Genomic DNA, 26,756 nt, shown 5'->3' with positions numbered 1-26,756 from the left:
ACAAACGAACAAACTATCAGAAACAAACATAATGCATAATTTTTGACTTGAACATAGGCCTAAATACATCTTGTGTGATACATGTATGGACGATACTGCGAGAAATTTTTGTTCGAGTTGAATGCTAAAGCTCCTAAATACATCCATATCAAAAAGTTTTTAAGATAATATCTGTACCTATCGTTATAGGTACAGATATCGCTATTATAGATAAAGTTATCTATAATCTACCTGTAGGAATTTCTTTAAACAGTCGTGTACAAAAAATTGTTTCTATCCATTTTATCCCTTTACTTTTAACGATAGAACCTACACCTATTAAAAAGCTTGCTTTGAAGTGGATTCCATCGTATTTCTCAAGCATTTTTTTTTACAACAACGATATATTGACCGCTATGTTCTATGTTAATTATAATCCTTTGTAGGCCTATATCCAGGCTTGATATTATCATATGTCATTTCATTTCGTTACATGTCATGCATTTTCATTGAGAAATACAAAAGTAAACTGAAATTGAAATTCATTTGACATTGTATTTTCATGGATTGTTTTTTTAGTGGGGCCAATTCGTTTCTCGCTGAACATGTCTTAAACAATATATATATATATATAGATATGAAGAGTTTGTTTACAAAAACCGATAAGTCCATATTTGCCAAATGGAGATATTTGCGATTAAAGGTCAAGAAAAATAAAGAGAATAATAAGAAAAATGTTGCTTCTTTCGACCATAACTTCAAAAATGTACCTTCATATGTAGTGACCAATATATCATTTAAAAGGTATTATTTTGTACTTTATGACAGAGACCGTACTTCAAAATCTTCAAAAATGGACTTATCGGTTTTTGCGAACAAACTCTTCATATATATATATATATATATATATATATATATATACATACTATATATATACATATATATATTATATATGTATATATCATATATATATATTATATATATATATATATATATATATATATATATATATATATCATCATCATCATCATCAACATCATCATCAAAAACAAAACTGTGATAACCAAGTTCATGCTGTATTCACCAACAGATTATTTCGGCACACAAATTTTCGAGCGATTCGCCACTGTTCGCTCTTTCTCAGGTAACTACTGATACTGAGAGAACTATAACAACTTGTGTGCCAAAATAAACTGGTGGTGAATACAGCATGAAACTTGGTTTCAGATTCTTTTTTTTTTGATGATACGCCAACACGTGGACAACTTACTCGATATATATATATATATATATATATATATATATATATATATTTACGAACTAACGTCATTGTAATATCATTTCATCTGCATGCCTCGCTAATTTGTGTTCTTTTTTAAGAAAAAAAATGAAATTGATTTGATTTTGAAATGAAGTTTAGTGACACAACTAAATGAATGGATGATAATTTCAATTCATCATATATTTCACGAAACTCTCGCCATTTTCAGATTAGATTGCCGACATCATGGTAATCATCATATTTTATATATAATTATATGTATATACACGTATATATACATGATATATGTGTATACATATACATATACATATACATATATATATATAAACACTGCAAATATTTTTCTGTATATGCAAATATTTTTCTGTATCAACGCCTCAGAGCTCCTTGATATAAACACTGTATATATATATTTTTTTCTTCTCTCTTTCGAAACAATGATACTGTTATAATAATTTTATCTATTTCGTAAAAAAAATATCATTGTGTGTGTGCTCTATTTAAGTACTGTACATTTTTTTTGGGTTGAACCATGATATGGGTGTGTCTGTGCGTGGTTGGAGGTGTGTGTATGTGGTTGAGTGTGTGCACGTGGATGAGTTAGTGTGCGGTACACGCGCGCGTGTAGTGTGTAGTTATTTGAGTTGTCTGAAGAATATGAGGTATTCATCAATATCATATGAGCTCCCTCGTGGAGACGTAATGAGCTCCTTTATGGAGACAATATGAGCTCCCTCGTGGAGACTTTATGAGCTCCTTTGTGGAGACAACATGAGCTCCCTCGTGGAGACGATATGAGCTCCCTCGAGGAGACTTGGTATGCATTTAATATTCTTGTTTATATCTCTTTAAGATCTATAATGTTTGTTTTATGTTATAAGTGCTGTCTGGGGCAAATTATTTGTATAGGGCCCCATTTCTCTCTCTCTCTCTTCTTTCGATCTTTATAATAACAACAACAACATATACATATACATATACATATACATATATACACTTGGTGATTCTATCCTTCTATGAAGAGTGCTCGATATTTTTCTGGGATGTAATAATTGCCTGATGATTGCGCCTCATGGAGGTTGCATGAAACTCCGAGTAGCAATAAATACTGATGAACCTGCAGTCAACTGCGTGAACTTGTTCCAATACTACATATATATATATATATATATATATATGTATATATATATATATATATATATATATATATATATATATAATTCATATGATTATATTAAAAGGTTTGATGCAATTACGTGGCTATATTAAATACAGTGAGGATCAGAAAAGCTTTTAAGTACGTCTAATGTGTATCTTTTTTTTTTTAATTGGGCACTAAAATGAAGTATAGTTTTAAGATTATACAGACCTGTACAATCTGGGATTCGTTCGATACACCATAACCCTAATATTAAGTGATCCTATCCGTTTATAAATGCCGAAGGCATAGCAGACATAATAAAAACGTCTTGTAAAATCCATTGACGTGGGTAATTATTTTTAAAACGTTTTCAAAAAACAAACAAACTATGTTTTGCGGTAAATGCCAAGTCCAAACTTTGACGTTATATGTACGTTTTAAAAAAATCCGTTTTATACTAAGACGTACCTAAAAAACCAACAAAAACAATCAAACACACAAACAAACACACACACACACACAAACAAACATAAGCAAACAAAACAAAACGTTGAGGGAACGTGTGAAAATATGTGTTTGCTGGGTTGTCTCGTATCATTATAATAACACTTGACAGTCTCCGCTGTGCGCTTCGGGAAAATTAATTTCTTGGAGAAAATTTAACTCCGATTGGGACGACAAAAGCTATATCACACCTGCAAATGGGTAATGTTTGTAAAATATACTCGTCAATGTAATGTCTAATATCTAAAAAAATGTGTGCATTTTTCCATAATGCAAGAGAATGAAACATAATTATGCAATCGCTGATCTAACTGGAAGAAAAAAAAATGTAATGGTTGACTGTAAAATCTTGCCTTCAATCAATAATCTAAAATATGTTTTAGGTGAATGTCAGTAACGAAATAAAAGTGAAAATTCGAAGACATGGGTATACAACCACCGTAATGTCTTTCAAATATAACGCGAAAAATAATTAATTAAAAATTTTTTGGAGACCTGTGGATTTTTCGCTCGGTCCCATACAGCAAAGCCCGCTGCGCTGTGATTGGTTGAGCGTGATCTACGTTGGTATTGTGTATAGTCATTGACAGGCACAGAGCCCGTCGTGTATGGGGGCTTCACACACCAACTTCACAAAAAGTTCGCTGCCCAGAATCGCCAGCATCAATAGCACGTATTTTCGAGCCTGCTACAGACGTACATTACCTAGAGGTTGAGCAAGGCAAGGAACGCTTTACTTTCGTCAGTGACTTTGGAAGGAACTATGTTGTTATTACCATTATGAGGGTTTTCGGGGCATTCCTCGTCTCATTTGCCATCGTAGCTGGTAAGTTTATCCCACATTTTCTGTCCTTTTTGCTGTCAAATAATGAGTTTTTGATTGCATTCTTCGGAATGTTCGTTGTATCGCGGACCGCGTCAGTAGCCTCGTGCGGGCCGAACGTGGCCCGTTGGTTGTGCACCGTTACGTTGTGTCGCAGCTTCATTGTTGCCACTGGCATTATTTACAATTCACTGGTTCTATTCAAACAGGGCGGCTTGTGATTTTGGAACGGGAATTCTTTTGGAGATTTTACGAAAGGAAATCCTCGCCTTGGCTTACAAAATCGATATTTCCAATTAAATCTCGGACCGTCTTGCTGTCCTTTTAGCCAGTCGCGGTTGTGAAAGAAAAGCATGCTTTAACGCGCTAAATGAACTCCTGCAGATCGACGTGATTTTGACTTTAGGTCGGTGCTTGTTTTTGAAGTTTGAGCAGTCCTATGCCCTCATCGATTTTCTCCATTCATGGAGAAAATGGCTTCTTACATCCTCCAGTAATAGTGAAAGACGCAGTCAACATGTCATTGCTTCATCTGGTGTTTTTGTGTTTGTGGACTTGCACTAGTTTCATGCGGATGTGCGAGCCTTTGCGTGTTGTTTTGAATTGAAATGATCTTGTGTGTCTTTCAGTTTGAGTATTTTTGTCTATTTTTAGTATGTATAATGTATGTATGTGATGTGTCTCTCCACAAATGCCCACAACAACATCTGAAAGCAAGAGATGGCTTTTACATGCAAATAGGAGAAGAAAAAGAGATTTCAAGAGGATTCTGTGTAAGACTTCCACACAATATGTGCTTTGTCTATAAGGATCCATTGCCCAGAAAAATGGTCTGAAAAATTTTGCTACAGTATTTAATTGCTACATAATTAAAATTTTCTGGATTTTTCAGTTTTTTTTTTTCAATTTTTTTTTTTTGTAATAATAATATATTTTTGAGGCAGCCTCAAAATTGGAACTCTGATTATTTGAAGTGAGTAGGGAAGAGAAACATTACTTGTCTTCTAGGGCCCATTGTAGTTATAATTTGTACTTTGAATTGTACAAATAAATGCCAATCTTACTTTGTCCTGTACTTTTCAGATACAGTCAAATGTAGGAAAACAAGCAACAAAAGTTAAGGAATAAAACAAGTCATGATAAAACCTCAATTTATGTTTAAATCCTATTAATTTCCAATGTAAATAGTCTAACTGTAGGCCTACATCATGTGCATCATAACACAGTACCGTACTTGACCCACATGAAAGTGTTCTACACAGTGTAACTGATCATCTAGGGTTGAGTACGTAGCCTTTCTTTTTTCGATCATGACATACAAATCTGTACTTTGTATTTTGATATCTGGTATGAGCAATGATGACCATTTAAGCCATTCCTGTGTATTTTGTTATTTCTTTCTTCTTTTTCTCATGTGTCTGATATTGTATTTTGTGGTGCATTTGTAGGGTCTCTGAGAATAATGATGTAGCCACTGACAGAGCTACCCTACTGAAACAAAATAGATAAATTTTGATAAATGGGTCTAAGATAGATAAATAAATGCATTTTTTCATAAATGAATAAATAAATAAATAATGGGTAAATTCTTTAATCGCCAAAAAGCTTTCCAAAGAATTTCTACATGCTTCTAACTGTTTGACAAGATAATAAATGACAACCTTTGAACTCGATATCAATGTGCTGGGGATACATGCAGTACACTGACATGATTTTTTTTTTTGTTTCTATTGATGCTAGTAGTTTGTGAGATGTCTGTCATCAAAAAGGCAGAACTAAAGTCCTCCCAAAACCTAAATCCTGGCCCTGTCTGACAGTATTTGTTGGTCTTTAGGGACTTCAGAAAAGGCTTTCCAGTTGCTCCTCAAATAAGGGTACTTTTATACTGCTCCCAATAGGCACTCACTTCTCATAAATTCTTTCTCCACTGATATCTCAATTATTCTCTGAAGTTAAAAGAGAAAAATTAAATGGGTGGAAAATGAGGTGAAAACGAAAATTTGTATAACTTTCAACAAAAAACCACCTGCATCTACGTAGAACGACCAATAATAGTATTAACAATGATAATAATCGTTGATTGTTTTTAAAGCGCCTTTTCCACTTGATATATTCAAAAAGCACCATGAAATGTCATCCCTGGTCACCATTGGAAATAAAATTAGAATATGAAGCTAAAACTCATTAGTGAGAGTTACAATTGTAGTAAGAGATGGTGACATCGATGATTACATTTTGCATACAAATTACAATTTTGATTGTGACAGGATATTTTGTGTGTGTGACAGTGTAATTGCCTTAAAAAAACAAACAAGCTTTGGACTCAGTTCAGGATTTGAAAAGAGAAAGAATCTTTATGAAATACCAATTGAACTTTTAAACTGAGTACATGTATGTTGTAAGAAAAAGAAAGAGAGAGAGAGGGAGAAATGACTGCACCAGATGTCTCCGGAATACTAGATCAGAAGAGACAAGCACCAAGGTCCGACAAAATGAAATTCAGCTTGAGTGCTTGACCCTTGACCTCTGAAGAATGGAGACAGACTGTACCTTTGACCCAGCCAATTAGAGGTGATCCACTTACAAATGGAGAGGAGAAAAACCCTCCAGAATCTCTCATCACCTGTCAATGAGTAAAATTTAAAGTCTGTGACCGAAATGTCTCAAGACGATGGTAAGGTGACAGACTTGTGTCTTGGGTGTCATTGACTGAGATGAGCAAAAGTCTGAAAAATGATCCGTTGAAGAACTCAACATACAGAGCAGAGTGCTGATGGACTGATCTAATTCTCCTGTTTAACTCGGCCATTGAAGACAAATTTTGAGTATCATCTCATACTTGGGCAGGTGTCTACGAGAAATGTGTGTTGTAGGAAAATCAGCTCATCTTCAACGGGCTAAAATCTGTTATCAGTAGTAGATGGGCTTTCCAAGCTGAGTTCATTCCAAGTCTTTCCTGTTGATAAAATGATACACAGTGTAAGTGTGTTAAAATCAACCACCCATTAAAGGGTTTAAATATCAACATGATGATATTTGTTAAAGTATAAAGTTGATACACTGTACATGTAACTTGAAATATTAACAGCATGGTGCTCAAAAGATTGTCTGCCAGGGTCATTAAATGTAAGAAAATGCATTTAAATCTATTGACATCATTGATCATAACAGCACAGTCTGGGAGGTACCAAACACTGTCTCTGATGTTAAGTACTCAGTGTCAAATTTGTGAATGATTCTGATGTTTGTTAAAGATCTTAGAACTGTAAATGTCTGTGTCATAAAGGCAAAACTTTGACTAAAGGACTCCACTATCCAAATCCTTTGAACTTCTGTACATTTCTGCAGAACAATGTTCTGAAAATCTGAAGAATCGCCCCCCAAAAAATCCACTTAGTTCTGCAAGACTGGTTTCTTTGGGAAAAGGCCAAATTCACACACCTTTATTTCCTGTTGTTTACGCCATACTGCCAGAGTGAGTCAGAATCAGTTTTTGTGAGCATTAACAAACAAGCTCGTTCTCAAGAAAACCCAACAAGCTCATTTGTTTACTGATGCTCTTTAAAAAAAAAAATCCTTTCAACTGCCTCACATCTCATAGAAATTGTAATCTGCATGATTTTATCTTGAATGTTTCATCTTCACATGGTGAAAGCAAAAATTATAAAACAACAAAGTTTGGATTTGATTTTTTTTAGGGTTGTGAATTATTTGAAATGTCTTGTTTTGTTTTGTTTGTTTTAGTTAGTTAGTTTTGTGTGTTTTTTTGCAAAGGAAAGCTGCATTTTTCATCAACTAATTTCTGGTGAGTAGTTCATGACCAGAAAACAAATTATGAGACTCAGAGTAGGGGTGTTCATGTAGTGCAGGGAAAAGTGGGTGTGTCCTGTCGTCCCTAGCAATGACATGCAGGATAAAAGGGGTGTGTCCTGTGTTGTCCCTAGAAATGAAATCCAACATTATGTGTACAAATGTAGCATTCTACCTCTCTAACTTTTCCTTCAATCAGGGTTTCAGTGCCTACATTTCCTCTAAGACTTTATTTCTTCTTCTTTTTTACCCATGTAATACCATGAACTCTTTAGAATATAAGTATGATGTTACAAAATGTACTTTTGATACAATAGGTTCATGAAGTCATCTGTTGAGCTGTGATGCATGACCATGTTTCTTTTTGATTTATAAACTTGTTTTAATATGTTCATGGCATTGCACATAATAATGCACAAATCAACTGCAGACATCCATGTACATGTCTTCTCCAATTTAAAATTAGAGGCATTCATACAATGGTTGTGCATGTAGTATCACTATAGGAAAGAAATTTAATAGTGAAATGTGGTCTGCTGTATGAATAGGCCCTAAAAGTATTATGTGTATCAAGTGTACAATGGTTGTACTACAATTTGTACATTGTAATCAATATTACAATCAAATGCCCTTTGTTTCTGTTTTTGAGGTGCTCATAATGGGCCCAACACACCAACCAGGTTGTCATAAGTTACCTCTAATTTCACTTATACATGTTACTCTTTTCCTGTTGATTGCATTGTCTAGATCTAATGCCTTGTTTATCAACACTTTTCATTCATTCCTTTTTTTTTTGTGCATGCAGGCTGGCATTGCAAATTTCAAATTGAGAATCACATATACATGTAGAACAAAAATATTTGTGTGATACAATCTCATAGTAGATGTCCATGCATGATAAACATCCTGGTATTGATCCATTTTTGTTAGTTTGCAAGCAATATGAATTGTATAAACCCAACGAACAGGAAAAATGGAAATATTTTCTGAGAGCGTAGAGGAATGTTAAGCACTTGTTCTAAGTCACCTTTTAATCCACCGGCAGCAAATTTACATTGCCACAAAACAATAGCTGAACTGTGAGCTGTTGACGTCTTATAACTCATCGGGGGCGGGGGTTGAAAATATTTGTCTGTGTGGGCAACAACACTTGTACATGTGTAATGTTCTCAGTTGTAACTTTGAAGAACAGAACTTGTTTTTCCAGACTTTGTTGACATAAAGATCACGAGTTTGAGGAATGTAGCAAACCCTTGTATTTTTCTCAATTAAAAGACTGAAATTGATGCAAATTCAGTTTTGTTTTTGTTTTGTTTTTTATTAGTTAAGGGGAAAATTGCACAACGGATTATAAGCATTTCATTGTGAAATATCAGTGGAATGAAAGGAGGAAAAAGATTTGGTCAACATTCGTGAGATTCATCTTTATGAAGGAGAATTGGAACAATTTTGACCTTTAGAATGAAAGAATTAAAGGGATTGTATGAATTGATTTGTCCTTTTAAATAAAAGGTGGTTTCTTATATATTAGAACCTCTTTGTTTTTGAATATCTACTAAACTAATTGTTATTCAAGAAAATATGAATTCCTCTTGAAATGGTATACTCTGTAATATTTCATATAAGTGGTTTCTAATTTTCTCATAAAAAGTAAAAATCTGAGTCTCCAATTTCAAACAAAACTACACAATCTCTCTAAAGGGAGACCAAGATATGATGTCCATCTTTGCCAAAATTATTATGAGGAGATCTACGGTATACATGTACTGGAATTGGAGACAAACTTTTATCATAATTTCTGATCAATTTCCCTCAGGCTTGCCGAGCATAGCAAGAATTAATTGTGTTCCATGCACTTTGAATTTTATGATTCTGAACTGTTTCCACTTTAAAATTAGTATTTTTTCTTTGTAAGTACATGTTACAAAACTTTACAACAACAGAATCGGAAAAAAAGTGATACTCTGATTTATTGCAATGATTTATGACGACAAGGTTCTTGGGCCAAGTGGTGTTTGGAAAATATTTATATTTCTTTGCTGACTGCTTGGAAGTGGCTTGTCTTGTAGAGACCTATTTTATTAAATATAAAGCACTATAACTTCTGTTGGCAATTATAAGGGGGGGGGGGGAGGAGGGGGGGGGGGGCAGGGGTCGCACTTAACTTTTTTTTTAACTAGCCAGGCGGACTACTTAGAATCAATTTTGACACTGAAGCAATATTTTGGCTAGCCAGACGGACTAGTAACTTCAGAATTTTACGATTTTTAGCTAGTCCGACATGATTTTGGGTGGCCAATGGCCAGCGGACCATCGCCAATTTCGAACCCTGGGGGGGGGGGGGGGGGGGGGAGGAGGAGGAGAAGGAGGTTCCAAATACAGTGTAAAGAAGAAAAGATGATTCAGTGGGTTTTGAGTCAGGTGCATTGCCATGTCATTGCATTTAAATCAACTACTGTAAAATCAGAAGCTTTTCCATGCAAAGAATTGTACATTTTTGTGAATAACACAAGGAGCCAATATTCACAAAATGCATTTCTTGTCTATAGTATGCAATTATTGATAAAACGCAAAAACAAAGAAAAACAGTTATTATCTATACTTTATGCATGAATACCATTAGCATTTTGCAAAAATCTCATGCCATGGAAAAAGAAAACCTGTCAGCTCCAATTTGTGAAAATTTCATGCTGCGAATACAAAGTATTTCTGGTTTTGCAATATCGTTAGGCATACTGAAGCCCCCTCCCCCCCCCCTCCCCCCCCCCCCCCCCCCCCCCCCCCTCCCCCCCCCCCCCCCCCCCCCCCCCCCCCCCCCGTTACTGCTGAAATAGACAAATATTAAAGATAATATAAAGTTTTGGTACCTCAAAAGTTTCCCTGAGTTTCCTTGTCTTAGTTTGTGTTTCAGATTAAAGTACCTTTCATATAACTAACACTGTGAGACTTACTCGCCCCAAAGTGCTTCGTACAATACGTGTACATATTGATTGTCGCGGTACCGCGTCGAGTCAAACTATTACGGCTCGTTCGAATTTTTCAGAGCCCGCTCTGCTCTGGTACGACACCATTATTGCATGATTACTAAGACATGAGAGCACTTTGGGGCGAGTAAGTCTCACAGTGTTGTAGTTATATGAAAGGTACTTTAACCTGAAACACAAACTAAGACAAGGAAACTCAGGGAAACTTTTGAGGTACCAAAACTTTATATTATCTTTAAAATGGTATACACATATAAAAAGAAAAGCATGCACAGCACCCATTTGAAACGAACAGGTCTGTGGAAACAGTGTATGTACGTTGTATTACAAGTCAGTCTTAATTTTGCCAAGACCCAGATCTAAACCAAAGTCATGAATTTCCAGCTGTGAGAATGTGTAAAATGCTGTAAAAGTGCAGTGCCGTGGAAGGAATGTTGTGTAATGATGACAAACACAGAGGAAGTAGGATCTTTGTGGCATTTTCTGTGTTGTTGATGTAAAAAGGGTTTAGACCAACTTGTAAACAATATCGGGAGATATGGAATGTGTGTAAACAGACGCTGAATCGTGGCAAATTGCCTTTTAGGCATATTAACAAATAATCATTGGCACAGAATGAAATTTCCCACGAATTCAGCTCTACACCGCATTCCACTCAATTGTGTGGGAGAAGCATTTTTTTTTTTTTTAGTCAAATACGATATTCTAAAAAAGGATGGTGAACTTTTCCCCCTTAACCCGTTGAGGACGGTCTAATTTTGCTACAACACGCATTTCCCATAGACCCCTGCCCGAGTATACTCGGGACTCGTCCTCAACGGGTTAACCTGCTGCTTAATTGCCCTCGAAGAAATTAAACATTCTTGTTTTTTACAAATTTGTGTGCATAATATACTAGTATCTGTTGTACAGAGCTGAAATATGTCTTTAAAGGGGGAAAAATATGGGGGGGGGATGCATTTCCATTTTAAGGTCTTGTTTTGGTAACTACCTGATCATGATAGAAGAATGTCAATGTTTAGTCTAGCTATTTTACATTAATGGCAATTTATTTAGAGATCTTAAAAACAAATGAAAGAAAAACAGAATACCCAAATCAATCAAACAGTTAAACAACAGGAAGTACATGGCTGAAGATAGCTAAAAAAAAACCCAACCAGAATTCAATTTGTACCTCTCGTGTTGATTATGATTGCTTCAGCCCAATGCAGAAATTGAAAATCATTGAAATTTTGATTCGCAGGTGAGAGGAATACATGTACTGTAGCACTATTTTCTGAGGGGTACAGCCCAGAAGAAAAGAGTGCCTCTTCTGTCACTGAAGAATCTGTTTGTAATTTCACTAGAATTGTGTGTGATTTCGTTTTATATCCTCAAACAAATTTGAAAAAATTGTTTACATGAATGTTGCAGCACAGACAAACAGTGTGCCATTTGCAGTAGACATGATATTACAAAGTGCACTGTGTCAGTGAGACCAATTCTGATGAATTTTGAAAACATTGAATCTGACAATATATTCATGGTATAGTGCATTATGATGTCACAGTATGACACATTCTTCTAGATCTGCAACATTTATAAGCAATGTTGTATCTGGTCACATGATGCTATATAGACCAATCAATAAAAAGGAACTCAGTAATAAAGGAGGTAATGATAAATAGCTGTAAAAGATTTGATAGAAACACCTGTGTGCACAGAGTATGAAAACACTGCTAAACATGTTTCTTCCCTGCATATTTACTATACCAAGATGAGCAGGTGTCCATTACAATGTAGGTGGCAGAGAGTTTTTTTTTTCTCTTCTTCTTCTTCTTTTTGATGCCAGTTCGTACATCTACAGGCAACATCATTTTGGAAGAAGCAGCTCTTAGAACTGTGGAACCAAAGGACAAGAAAGAGAGAGGGAGATATTAAAAGAGAGATAGATAGAGAAAAGAAGAGATGAAGGGAAGTGGAAAAAGGGAATATGGAGCTGGTGGTGGAGGGGGTCATTAAAAGAAAGAAAGGGGGTAAGCTTCAAAACAACTATTGTCAACACAAAGCACCTGGAGACTCGACATGAATCCCTGGACTGAAAACATCACAATTATTGTTCCCTCGATAATGAACCTTTGAAGCTACCATAGTCCAAGACTAACACAATAGATAGTACGAATTCTATTTTTTTTTTTTCTCTCTCTCTCTGGAGTTTCTTCCAATCCTCACGACCCGGTTCCCGCTTTATTGGTTTCTTTGTGGCCCTGATCAGCGTGGAGATACGCTTGTCAATAATGGAGCGGAGAGACTTCTGTTAAACTTGATGTGGCCTCAAGGACAATTGGTTGCCAAATAGCACCGCTGTACTTTGTTCGAATTCATTGTGTATCAACAACGTGTTTGTGCGGTGATATAAACTCCTCCCTCCCAACTTGCCCCCCCCCCCATCTGTTTTGAAGCTGGTTGGTTCCTTCTAAACCACAAGCACAAATAAGAGCCCTCTTTCACTACATCATATTTTTTTTTCTTTTAATTTGGTTGTAGACTGTTAGCCCATGAAAGATTTTATTGTGATGTTTTTGTTGAGGCAATCTTCATGAGACATCTGTTGATGAAACCACACGCCACCAAAAGACAGGAAGGAAAAATTTTGCCAGAGGTTTCACAAACTACAGATTTTTATAGAGCAAGAAAAACTTTTCATATTTTCCTGATTGCAAACAAATTGCAGCAGGCTTTATCATTGAAATTTAAGTATTTCGCTTCTGTGAACAGTTTTTTTGCAAAGTTTTTTTTTTCATTTTCTACTAACACCATTGAGACAAGGTCTCACCTGAAAAAAGAAAATTCATAATATTTAAGAAAGATAAAAAGTAATGGAGAAAAGAGTAAAATTAACACAGCTCTGACAGTCAAGAGACAGTGAAGTTTTGGTTTAGTCTGAGTTTTCTATGCCAAATATTTTGTGTGCATAAGATTGAAATACAATCACATTCAAACACAGGCACTTATCGTCCTGTGCCAGAGAGATTGATGTAAACGCACATGATTCAAGAAAGGTATGTTTGTGAGAACGACGAGAAAGCACGCGAGGCACATCTTCTACTTCTGGGCCTCGCCAGTATTTGCATTGTTCTCCCGCGCACACCTTCCTTTAACCCGTTGAGGACGGACTGATTTTGCTATAAACACACATTACCCATAGACACCTGCCCAAGTATTCACAGGACTGGCCTTCAACAGGTTAATTGCATGCATACAGTGTATTTGCATCTTGCATCATTTTCCCGGGCATACGGCGATTTATACACCCACATAAAATAAGTAATGCACAATTACTTCACTGTCATTCTGTTAGTAGCTCCATGGTCATAGGATGTAGTAGTAGTAGTTACAGGACACACCTATACAATGTACATACTAACACAAAAATGTCCCCTATCTCTCCTTCTCTCTGTCCCTCACACACACACACACACACACACACACACACACACACACACACACACACACACACGCACTGTAGCCTAAAATCACTTCAATGATTGACAAGTTCAGTCTCTCACGTCTGTTGACACAAGTCACATTCTCCTGTCTGTTTTGTGTTTGCTGACACACCAGAGTGAGTTTTGTGTGAAATGTCTCAATCAGTTTGACAAGAGGGGGGTGGGCTGGTAATACATCACTGTATTCCTCCAGAATAACATATTTTTGGTCTCACTTTTATAGGCTCCCGGACACCAAACAATATTTCCAGAAAAGTGCCCACTCCTGGAGTACAGTCTTCCAATGGTTATGTCGGTTTGCATTGAAGATTTCTTCATGCCTAGAATTAGATAATTATACTATAGCCAATCTGCTTTCTGTATTTTTTAAGCAGATCTAGAATAGGATTGAATTTCAAAATGTTTTTAAATTTGTCAAGTCTGCAGAATACCCTCACTGCATGTGAACAAGCAACTCACTTTATGTGGAGCCTGCACAAACAATTCCTTGCCTAGTCGGTGCTATGCAGTGATGAAACTATGACATCAACTGTCAGTAACTCTCCAAAGTGAAGACGACTTGTGAATTTTGTCCATAATTTGTGTGAGGATACTTCTTCGAGTCCATACAAATTGGTAGGCCCTATATCTTTGGTTGATTTTAGGTTATAAAGTCTTAAATATCAGTTTGATTCTTTGCAGATCGAGATGGCATACTTCTCTAAACTGCCTAGCACATAAAAGCTTTCCCATCTTCTACTTTTACAATTGCATGGACTGCAGCCTATTGTGGATATAGTTCAAATTTCCTTTTTTTTTTTCCTTTTTACTAGTCATGGAGAAAAATAGACTGATTTCGGTTTCATTCATTGACAATTTTCTTCACAAAATGTCTGGTGATGTATGTTCAGATGTCTGCTGTTGTTTTTCTTGGTGGTGCAATAATGTAGTTATGTTGTATTTTACCACTTTGTTAAACAGTTCAGTCATACACATCACATGCTCTCCTTTTCTCAAAGGATAATGAGCAATAGATGAAAAAAAAAGTTTGAAAGGAAAAAAAAAGATGAAAAGAGATAACAGATGTGAAGTTAGCAGACACCTCACTACATTTACCTCCCACGGTGATACTAATGTCTGAGAAGAGACAAATAATCCTCCACCGGTGTCTAGGTAAGGTGAGGGGGGAGGGGAGAAAACACCCATTCAACCTGGAGCAGGGGTGTAGAGAGAACCAGAAAGGTGTAGGGCGGGGCCAAAACAAAAAAAAAACAGGACCGGTGGTAGACCTCCTTGGGATCGAGTTGAATACATTAATGACTTGAGGGCATTATGGGATTAATGACAACAACATCATCTTCCAGTGTACTCCCACTTTACCGCTGTGGTCACACTAGCAAAAGATTGCAAAGTTCAGTACAAGTTCACAAATTTTAAGATTTTAAAGTTTTGCTAGTGCTACTTCAAACTTTCCTAAAACTTCTGATGAGACTTCTTGTGAAACTTTTCAGTCAAACTAGGGAGAAACGAAGCATACTTTTTGGCCAATTTTTTGGTAGGTGTGTAGAGCAAGTTAGAGTCTCTAAATATGCATAATATTGGGTTCTAAGCTAAATTAACTGTGAAGTTATCAACTTCCAAACATGCACCCAACAAAACTTTGACGCTTAGCACTATTTTCAGTGACCTCTTGCACAGTAATAGATTGTCATATCGGCGCCATAATGTATTGTGCATGTTCAAGGATCATAAAGTTCTTCCAATGTACAGAAAATGAGCAATGTATCTCATCTAATTTGGCTGCAGCAGTCAATCAAAAATAGCAAATTTTATTTAAACTTGTTTGTTCGGCCACGCATTGGTCGCTAAGGGAGGCCGTATCTTAGCAACCGTTTGACCTTAGGGCAAAATATTTCAGAATCTTCCGTCAGACACTTGGAGGCACATTTGGTGTGAATTTAAAGAAAATTGAAGGGGGTCGGGATAACGACATTGGTTGATTTGACGTGGATTGACCCGCATGTCATTTCTGCTGTCTTGATAGTGACCCTCACAATTCTTAACGTTCTGTATGCAGCCTTGTTTTTCATGCTTTTCAATGATTTCATACACCTCAGACTGCAAGTTTGACTTAAGAAAAAAAAATCTATCAGCTTGAGCCACCACAATACTACCCTGTTTCATTAAAGATGCAAGAAGCTCTGAATTTTACGTCAAACATTGGTATTATTGGATGAAGTTAAATCTTTTGCCTGATGTCACATAAAGATTACATCAGGGGCTGTGGGAAATATATTGATATCAAATGTTTTTTGATGAACTTGTCAAATTGACCCTGGTGTGGTTGCAATTGTCAATAAAGAATTGGAAGTGAAAGAAAATTACTGCTCAATGCAATGTATGCATGATTGCTTCCAGTGATCTGGAAAAAGTGGTTACTTGTTTGTAGTTTGAGAGGAATACATGTATACTGTAAACACAAACAAAGATTCTCTGTTGAAAAACCGTGGGAAAATTTCTGGCCTACCTGTGAATCTCATTGTTAGGCATAGAGTCGCTTGTCAATTAATAAAAAGAGAGAAAAATAAAAGGGATCAAACACGCTGATCAAGAGGAATGCTGACGAAAAGAAAAAAAATGACTATACATAAGATTATATGTGCCTGAGGCAGTTTCGCATGTCACACATTGTTAGAAATTGAACATTTTCTTCAACCTGCCATTATGTTCGCCATCACCACTCAATTTTTTTTTTTTTTTTTTCATCTGTCAAACTTTTGGCATGATGATATTTTTTGTAAAGTCTCACTGTTGGTCTGCAAGATGTACTTTTTCTTAGCTTAAAAGCCTTAAAAGTAAAGAAGGTGATACCTGTTCCTTCATCCACATCACTTCATATTTCTTTACACTTGCATCTTGTTTCTGTAGCATTTTCAAAGAAACTCTTTTCTCAGTATTAATAGTAATATCACAGAAAGCAAAGAAAAAGTTCACATTTTCTTCTGCTGTTAATTGAAGTGCAAACAAAGAGGTGTGACACTGATTTAGGATTATTTATCCATTTGTCTTTTGCTGTTCACCTGTTTCAGTTTTTTCATTCCATGTTGAATTGAATTTCAGCAGAATTATGGACTTTTGGGTGAAAAAAAGAAGAAGTTATTTTTGTAGGCCCAATTGGGAAAGCATGTTTCAAAGTGGATTGTTATGTTTCTTTATATTGAGGCCAAAACATTTTCTTTCTTGGGCCCCCACAATTTCAAATTTTAAAGCTTTTTTTGTGGCCTGACTAGCCGGGCTAGAAAATAGTAGTATGGAGCCCTTCTTTAATATGAAAAACCTTGCAGGTCTCTATTCACACACTATTCCCCAGTTTGTGTATTAAAACTTTTGACAAATTAGAAGTTCAGTACAGTCTGTGCCAACCCAGGTCTAGTAAATGGGCCAATCAAAACCAGGCTTTAATACCACTCACACTGTGAGAAGTTCTGTAAACTTTTGAACTTTTTAGAAGTTTAATACAGTCTGTACGAACCTAGGTTTAGCAAACCACAGCCAATCAAAACCAAGCTTACCCTTTACACTGGCAGAAGTTCTGCGAACTTTTGACCAATCAGAAGTTTAGTACAGTCTGTACCAACGTAGGTCTAGCAAATGGGCCAATCAAAACCAGGCTTACCATTCACACTGTCAGGAGTTCAGTAAACTTTTGACCAATCAGAAGTTTAGTACAGTCTATACATGTACCAACGTAGGTCTAGCAAACCGGCCAATCAAAACCAGGCTTACACTGTATGTAGGGTATCTGTTCCCTCTGCCAAGGAGAGTATGTTTTATTCTTTGATGGCAGCATGTAATAAATTGGAGTGACTTCAAACATATTTCAGAGTTCATTGCACTTACTTCATGTTAATCACAACATCTTGCCTGATTCAAATGAACTAACCACAATAGCAGCAGATGTAAAAATGATGAATCCTTTAACATTCAGGTTTATTTAAAGCCACTCGCCAAAGACCATGCAGTTGTGTCTTTTAGTTCAGAATACATTGAGATGGGGTTCATTCTGAGTTCCTTTAATCAGCTTCAGTAGAGATGTGAATTGCGCCGTATGAACCTGATGTTTCCTGATTGTCTTCTTTTTGTTTTGTCTTGTTTTTTGTTTTTTGGGGGTTTTTTTTGTAACACGAATCTGATCCCCCGTAGGGTCGGTCATAGACCTAGGCTTCAAGTTGCCACATTATTCCCAAATGTCAGGAACCATCAAAGAAAAAGCTTTCTCGTCTGTATCAAGAAAGCTAAAGAAATCAGACAAAACAATGGTATAGCTCTGTGGTGGGTCTGCGAGCAGTAATTCTAGGTAGAACGAAACTCACCAACATGTCCCCTTTGCAAAAAAATTGAAGCAAAAAATTGAAACAAAACAGAGGTCGGATGAAAAGCTTGAGGTATGAGATGAAATCCAGAGTGGGTTACATTGCCAAGTGTTGTACACATGTGGCTTTGCATCATAAACGCCTGGGGACATAATACTTGAGGAGCGCTGGGAGTATGAGAGAGGGGCTGAAGAGAAAGAAACTCTTCTATTCTCCCCCAGACCACAGCCCTCCTCTGAAGAGACTGGGAGTTGGGTAAACATGACCAGCTGTTCCTACCAGAGGGGGTGCAACCTCTCTCATATCATATTTTCAAATTTCATATATTTTTTTTTCTTTTGCAGCAAAGAAGGACTATCTGTTGGGTGCTTAACCAAGTCATAGACCCCGTTTTAAAAGTGGCGGGCTGGCACGAAGCTCACCTGTCGGTACTCGGCCCCACATTTTCGTGCTTTTACACTGCCTTGTCAAGCCAAGCTCTTTTTTTTTTTTTTTTGTCACAGTAGCTCTGTACAGTATACACATGTAAACATTTTTTTTTTCTCCCGGAAGTGATCTTAATAGTACAGGCAAGTGGGTTTGGCCACACATTTTGGTCTGCTTGCATTTAAACATCAACAGAAAGAGTTGGTCCTAGGCTGGCCCCACTTTTGATACCGCAGTTGGTGTCAGGTCAGGTCAGGTCACACCCATAGCATTTCTGCCATTGGGGCACTGAGATGTCCTTCTCCAGGTTTCCTTATTCTGCGCCATTCTCATACAGATTTCCACCGACTTCTCCACCCATCTCCTCACATCATCCACCCAATTCCTCCTTGGTCTTCCTTGAGCTCGCCGCCCATTCACCCGACCATGCATTTATACCGTTGTGCTAGTGTGCATAACATAGAAAATAATTGCAGTACCGAGCAAGGTCGGCCTCGATACCTCAATTTACTTTGATGTAATGGGGCCAGAGTTAGCCCGTTCCGTACGGGAACCTGGTGGCCTGTGTATTAAGTCTATGGGGATTTCAGAATTTGGTATGGAACAGGTTTAATAACGCTTGTGTGAGATGTCAGTTTTCCTCAAAATGGACAAGGAAAACTTGTCAAAACGACTTCCTTATCCGACTGTGAAAGTGATTCATCAAGATCATACGAGTGAAATTTCCTTTACTTGCCGATCATTGTTAACCCATTGAGGTCGGACTGATTTTGCTACAACACGCTTTTCCCATCTATAGACACCTGCCCAAGTATACTCGGGACTTGTCCCCAACGGGTTAAGCTTCCATGTACGGTCTGCATTTTAATTTCTTCTCTCCCCTCCCCCCACCTACCCCATGATATGCAAATGAGGTCTGACCTTTGACATGAGGTCAGACAGTACAGATTGGGTCACAGCTTGAGCATTCATCGTGATTGGACTCTTTTGATGAAGTCTAAAGTTGGTGCAACTTGAATTATAGCTTGTGTTTGTACCAGTGTCTGCTTTTCAAGGAGAATGTTAAACATTGTTTGGGGAAACATATCTCGTCCATGAGGAATTTAGGACCACGAGATGGGACAATGGTACTCCCCTAGACCCAAGGCAAACCACAAGGCGTGAACGTGCTGTCACCTCCCTGCTACACCCACCCACTTGCCTCTCTGACGTTAGTAGATTCCAGTCCACCTGCAATGCATTGTGGGAGTTCTGCATGGCGGGATTTGATGATGACTAATCAACAGGATGTTAACATGTTGTATTGTTTCCTTGACAAACTTACTTCATTTACACGAGACGTTTTATCTGGTTGGGACTTTGGGTAAAAAACAAAAACAAAAACGAAACCACGAGCCTTTAACCCGTTGAGGACGAGTACTGAGTATACTCAGGCAAGTGTCTAGATGGAATGCGTGTTGTAGCAAAATCAGCCCGTCCTCAACGGGTTATAAATAAGTCTTACAGAAGCACATGATGACAAATTCTGAATGTTGACTTCTGTAACTGGTCAGAATGTTTCATGTCGAGGACATACACTATATTAAAGGTTAAATTCAAAATCTTGTGAAAGAAATTATGACCAAGATGATTTACTGCATGTGAAAGCAGTCTCATAGTCGTACAAGTGGTAACAGATTAGTTTAGAAGTCCGTTCACATGATAGGTCTTATGAAACAATGTGTGATAGTAAAAAAAGTTATAATTTGAATGCCATCATGCATCCTTTTTATGCCTCCGCAACGAAGTGGCCGGAGGCATTATGTTTTCGGGTCGTCTGTCCGTCCGTCCGTCCGTACGTCCGTACGTCCGTACGTCCGTCCGTACGTCCGTCCGTCCCGTTTTGTTTTTGTCGATATCTCAAGAACCGTGTGGTGGTTTTACATCAAACTTGGTATGAGGGTATATCCTTAGGGGATAATACTTTGTGTGGATTTTAGGGTCACAGGGTCAAAGGTCAAAGGTCACAGGTTATTTTGTGAAAAAAAAATGAAATTTCATGTTTTTCTCCATATCTCGCAAATGGTTCAAGGTATCTTCATGGAACTTAGTATATATGCTTGTACCGATGGGCAGTGATTATCTAGGGAAGTTTGGGGTCATGGGTCAAAGGTCAGGGGGTCAAAGGTCGAGGTCAACTCCTCAAAATATCACTACTTTCCTTAAAATGCAATATGCCTGAAGGGTTTTTTTTTTTTAACTTGATGTATGGCATGTATTACCCAATATATATTTTTGGGGAAGTTTCTTGCCTAAAGGTCAAAGGTCAAAAGGTAAAAGGTCAAGTGAAAGTGCTAAATTGCACTTTTTCCTCCATATCTCGAAAGTAACTCAAGGTATCATCATGAAACTTACATATTTATGCATGTTCAACCTAACAGTGATTCTCTTTGTAACTGTGAGGTCAAAGGTCAAAGACCAGGTTTAGATAATGCTATTTTCCCATTTGATACTGAAATTATACTTTTTCTCAATACCTTGAAAATTACTCAATGCATAAACTTATAAAAGGGTCAAAAGTCAAGTAAAAATCATCAATTCCCCAAATACCTGCACTCTTACATTTTAATCATTCATCCAATTGAACCTAGTTCTAGGAAAGTGAACATTCAGCACATTTGTGTCAAACCTGTCATTTTAATATTTTGCCAATTGTGTGAAACTGTCATCACACATTGTCAAGACATTGTACTATAGACCTATTAGGAGAACCGTGCATTATGGCGGAGGCATATCAGTAGCCGTAGCGATATATCTAGTTTTTACATGCCATAAAATAGCCACCTTTTATAGGTTGTGTGATTACCAGGTCATGTGATCACAAGGTCATGTGATCACAAGGTCATGTGATCATGATCATTTGCATATTATTCTCTGTTGGTTTTGCTTGCAAAAATGTCTACCCGTTGATTAACTAAAACCAATGATTAAACTAATTATGTTTTTGCTAACTCCTGACATGGCCTCACCATTTGTATTGGTATTTCATATCAAAAGAGGGCATGTTCAGAAAAGAAAATTATCTTGATTATCTTTAGCAGAATCTCAGAAAAATTGGTAATTGAAGAAGTTTTGAAATAAAATGTGATACTCACCAAAATATGGCTGTGACGTGATGTATTTTATTTTGTTTCCCCAGCTTGGATTTTGAGTCTTACTTTCACAGCTAAAATTCATTACAGCTCCGTATTTGATGATAGGATATTTGACCTTATAGAAGAAGTAGGAAAATAATTCATTCTATCCACACCCACCCATTGTTAGAGAAGGACTGATTTACATATGTATAACAATTACATGTGAGCCTAGATGTGCAATGTGTGTGCTGCATTTGAAATGTTCGTAGATTTTCTTCTGTGCCTTTAAAGGTCTAAAGTTGAGAGGTTCTCTGCCAATTCCAGTGGAGCGATGGTACGTTGCGGTTAGTTTTCCGTGGCGTGGAATCCCCACACAATGTGTGGTGTGGCGTATTGCCTGGCCTCGCGTCCTCACACTCACAATATATCCTTGAGTGTTTGTTAAGTTCAAGCCATGCATTCATCCGGCCTGCTTTCATGGGGAAGCGTAGCGCTGGCTCGCTGGTCTTGCCGCCAGCGGACGGCAGGAGGTAAGCCTAATCTGCCAGTTACGCTTGAGCGGCAATCAAAGAGCGTGTACTCGAATTCACTTTTTGGATTCCTCTATAGCTCTTCTCTCTCACTCTCTTTCTTTCTCTCCTAAACATTCTTCTCTAAAGAACTGAAAAAAATATTGCTGCTGGCTACGGAGCCACGGTACCGTGCGCATGAAATGTGTGCAAACAGTTCGGGGTAATTTCGAATCGTCTTTCTGCTTCTTATTGTTTATTCGGCTAGACTTTAGAACCAGCTGTTTTCTCCTAATTCATGGTCAGCCTTTTCACATTGTATGCCCCATCAATCACTGAAATGGTTTAACGTGTATGACACGTATCAGAGTGTAAAAACCTAAAGGTCTATGTAAATGTATGTATGTGCTTGAGTAGTTTTTACCATTGATTGGAGTTATTGTCATTTAGATTTCATTGTGTATCATCCATTCTGTCGATATCAATGAACATGCAAGAAAAAAATTGCATTTTTCAGCTATAGCAGTTATGATTTCTCTTTTTTATGCTGTGGAATGAAGTAGTCAATGGCCATTGACACCTATTGGGAGTGTTTAAGTATGAGAGAAGCTTTTCATAATTGTTTGCACAGTGTAAGTGTAAGGATGACTTAGGCTATCAACATTGTATACTAACATTACAAAGAATACACTCACATACATTGTTACTCCATGTGACAGATATATTATTGTGTTTTGAAAGGTGATGGAGGCTTCTCATTTCTCTGAAAAGAATGTTAAGAGTTTGGACTTTTGGAGAATTGAGAGTGAGCGAGTACAGATGAAGACTTCATCCGGGAGACTCTCTTGACTCTCAGAAATTACAGTCAATTTTCCCTGAAAATTTTCAGTTTTCACTGAAATTGTTGCTATTGCTCTGTCATGAGATGTAATCACAAATATAAATGCTGAGATTATAGTATGTAGATGATACAAAAGATCTTTTTTCTTTTTTGCACATTATCACTTTTGTTTGTTAAGAATTTTATACTGCAATCATGTGCTCCAAAATTTACAAAGGCACCTTCCCTCAGAAAGGTTGCCCGTAGCAATGACAATTCATTTCTAAGACTTGCCCAGAGACGACTGAGCATTACGGAGGTTTGCTGACATCAGTGAATGTAGAAATTTGTTTCTTTGCTATTATTTCACAAGTCACAGTTAAATAGAGTTCCGTAAAAAAAGAACAGAAGAAAAAAAAAGAATATTCTGCACTTCTGATTCCTGCCAGAAAAGTTGGAAGAATGGACCTGGGAGGAGAACTGGGTCATTATGATTTCTTTAACCCATTGAAGACTCATCCTGAGAATACTTGGGCAGGTGTCTATGGGAAATGCATGTTACAGCAAAATCAGTCCATTGCCAACGGGTTAAACTGGAAGAGAGAATCAAAGCTACATGTACATGTACATGAAACTCATGGATAGCTCTAGGCAGGGTACATGCATACATGTACTCCAAACCCATCAGATGTGCGGAATACCGGTTTTCTTCTTCTTTTTGTATGGTCTGTCTTTCAAACTCTCTTTCACCAAAGGGCTGGAACCATGTCTCTCAGTCATCTGTCATCTTAATTCTTCTTACTTCATTTGATTCACCGAGGGAATCAAAAGGCGTTTTCTTGATCGACTCCCTTGTATTCTTGGATTATGAGTGAATGAAGTCGGGTGGTCGATGGGGGCCTAAACCATCTGACATAATGACCCCACTCCCATTATTCTTGAGCAGTTTTTGCTGTCTGGTCCCCTCCTTGGCTGTAGTCATCTAGATGAGTCAAGACACTAGTTACTAAAAGTATCCTGAATGTGCTGCATATCTCTCACTGGAATACTCTTTTGCAGGCTGTATCAAAGTTCTGTGATAGTATGCAATCTGTACATTAACGATTGAGGACGAGCTGATTTTACTATTTCCCATAGACACTTGCCAGAGCATACTCCAGACTAGTCTTCAACAGGTTAATGATTATGTAGTAATACCACAGGTAGGCAGATCCTTTCACTGGTTGTATTCCACTCTTTATCTTGTCTCCATTATACAATCCCCATTCTATCATTCCTTCTTGATACTATCCCCTTCTGTTTGAATACTATCCCCTTCTGTTTGAATACTATCCCCTTCTTTCTTGGCACTATCCCTTAATTTCTGGATACTATCCCCTTCTTTCATGATATTTAATATTCCCTTCTTACATGATGATATCCCCTTTCTTAATACTATTTCCTTCTTGTGTGATACTACATTGTATATCTTCTTTCTTGATACTATCTCTGTTCTTGATACTATTTCCTTCGTATGGATACTATCCCCTTCTTTCTTGGCACTATCCCCTTCTTTGTTGGCACTATCCCCTTCTTTCTGGATACTACATTGTATTCCCTTCTTTCTTGAAAGTATTCCCGTCTTGTGTGATGCTCCTTTCTTGATGATATCCCCTTTCTTGATACTATTCCATGGATACTATCCCCTCTGCTGCTTGGCACGATTCCCTCTTTTCTGGACATTATCCCCTTCTTTGTAGATACTAGCCCCTTCTTTCTAGACTCTACAATTAATTCCCTTCTTCTTGATATTATTCCTTCTTTCATGATACTATCCCCTTCTTTTATCACGCGTGAAATTCCCATCTTCTGTTGTATATCACCATATTCCACGCACGCCCTACTTCCATCCACGTGCAATCCGTATTCCACTTTGGTATTACTTCGGCAACCCGCTCCCCTTTCCTTGTACCCCTCTCGTGCCCCCCTGTCCCCTCCTATCATCCATTCCCCGCCCCTCTCTATTCACCGTCAGAGAGATACCACCATTTACTGAGGGGTGCCAGCAGACCAATGAGGCGATCAGGAGAGGGGGAGACGTGAGGTTTCCATTGCCGTTTCTGTCCATTGTTAAATGTGGCTGGTGGTCATACATCTTGATATCTTTTTTAACGCATGGCTGTTTTATTACCCCTCGTTCTCTCTCCCATTCTTTTCTTTTTCTCTGTTCCTCTTTAAGCTCTCCCTCTTCCCCCGCTATCCCCACGTTCCTTTGAATACCAAGTGATAAATACTCCACTGAAGAAAAGGGCCAGAGAAAACTGAGAAAGAAAAGTGCTGTTTTCTGACAACAAGCTATTTTTCTGGCTGATGTGAATGGTGCCTAGGGCTACACAGACCTGGGCTGCAGAAATGTGCCCCATTCACACCAGAAACATAAAGATGATGGTAGAGGGTGGAATGCAGGCTACAGACTTTTGTGAAGAGAGTTTTCTACTCAGCTCTATTTTGATCTAGGTGTGTTGAGGATGGGTGCACACATAGTAAAGGAAAGAAATCTTGTTGGAGGCTATTAACCCGTTAAGTACAGGAACCTGGTTGCCTGCGTATTATTGTCTTTGGGCATTTCAGAATTTAGCATGGAATGGGTTAAAAACATGGCTTTTCTGGCTGTTGATGAACCTCATCCACGTTATGTGTGTGATGAGATAAATGCAAAGAAGATGGGGTACTGTAAAAGTGGAAATTTTCGCGGTGTTGAAATTTTTGCGCATTTGCGCAACCAGAAACTAGCGCGAAAAGCACCCGAATATTTTTGCTTGCCAGATGTTCCTGTGCATGATGTCTTGATTCCACGGAATTAGAAACACGCAAAACTCTTCTCACCCGGCCAAGCGCGAAAAATTAGTCGCGCGAAAATATCCACTTTTACAATACATTATATTTAGCTTCTTTCTGCAGCTCTTCAGTGTATTTCACCAGATTTGCAGGATTGTCAACTTTAAAATGTCATACGATGAGAAAGTTTCGACACACGACATCCAAGTGTGTGGACTTAGGCCTACTACATGTATGACGAGTGCCATTATGGGATTTCAACAAAAATTGATGCCGACTTCAGGTGTTGTTCACATCCACCGCAAAGGGCAAATTATCGTGAGAGTCAAAACAAGAGAGCAAGCAAGATTGAGTTTTGCATCCCATGTGTATTGCATAAATTAATGATTTGTGTGTGTGTGTGCAGGCGTACACACACAAGAATTGAGAGTTTTTGCATTGCATTGCCATAAGTCAATTTTAAAAAACTGTTAATTTCATATGTGTGTGAAAGCAGCTAATGAGTGGAGGATATAAAAAGAGGGAGATATTAAGAGAACCATTATGTGGCATTGTGTTTTTTAGCCTCGTGACTGCTGGAGATTAGAAAACAGAGAAGAGCGGACTCGAGCAATTTTGTTTATTTGCTGTTCATGTTTTTCTCACCTCTCCTGAAACTTTTGGCGGAGTAACACTTAAGGCCAGGCTAGACCTTATTGTTCAAAT

General features: G+C 37.6%; 1 protein-coding gene across 1 annotated transcript in view; it reads left to right on the top strand.

Annotated features, from left to right (window-relative positions):
* The first annotated feature begins 3,569 nt into the window (after positions 1-3,569).
* The window catches only part of LOC139720153 (low-density lipoprotein receptor-related protein 4-like), an 80,439-nt gene continuing 57,252 nt past the window's right edge, over positions 3,570-26,756 (top strand). The window contains exon 1 of the mRNA XM_071631522.1: positions 3,570-3,732. Within this exon, the coding sequence (XP_071487623.1) occupies positions 3,687-3,732 (46 nt within the window). The 5' untranslated portion in view covers positions 3,570-3,686. The remainder of the gene's footprint in view (positions 3,733-26,756) is intronic.

This window comes from Diadema antillarum, unplaced genomic scaffold (assembly GCF_040938485.1).
Source record: "Diadema antillarum isolate AM-2024a unplaced genomic scaffold, OU_Dant_1.0 scf00000122, whole genome shotgun sequence".
Taxonomy (NCBI): Eukaryota; Metazoa; Echinodermata; class Echinoidea; order Diadematoida; family Diadematidae; genus Diadema; species Diadema antillarum.
This window is presented reverse-complemented; position numbering and strand designations above follow the sequence as displayed.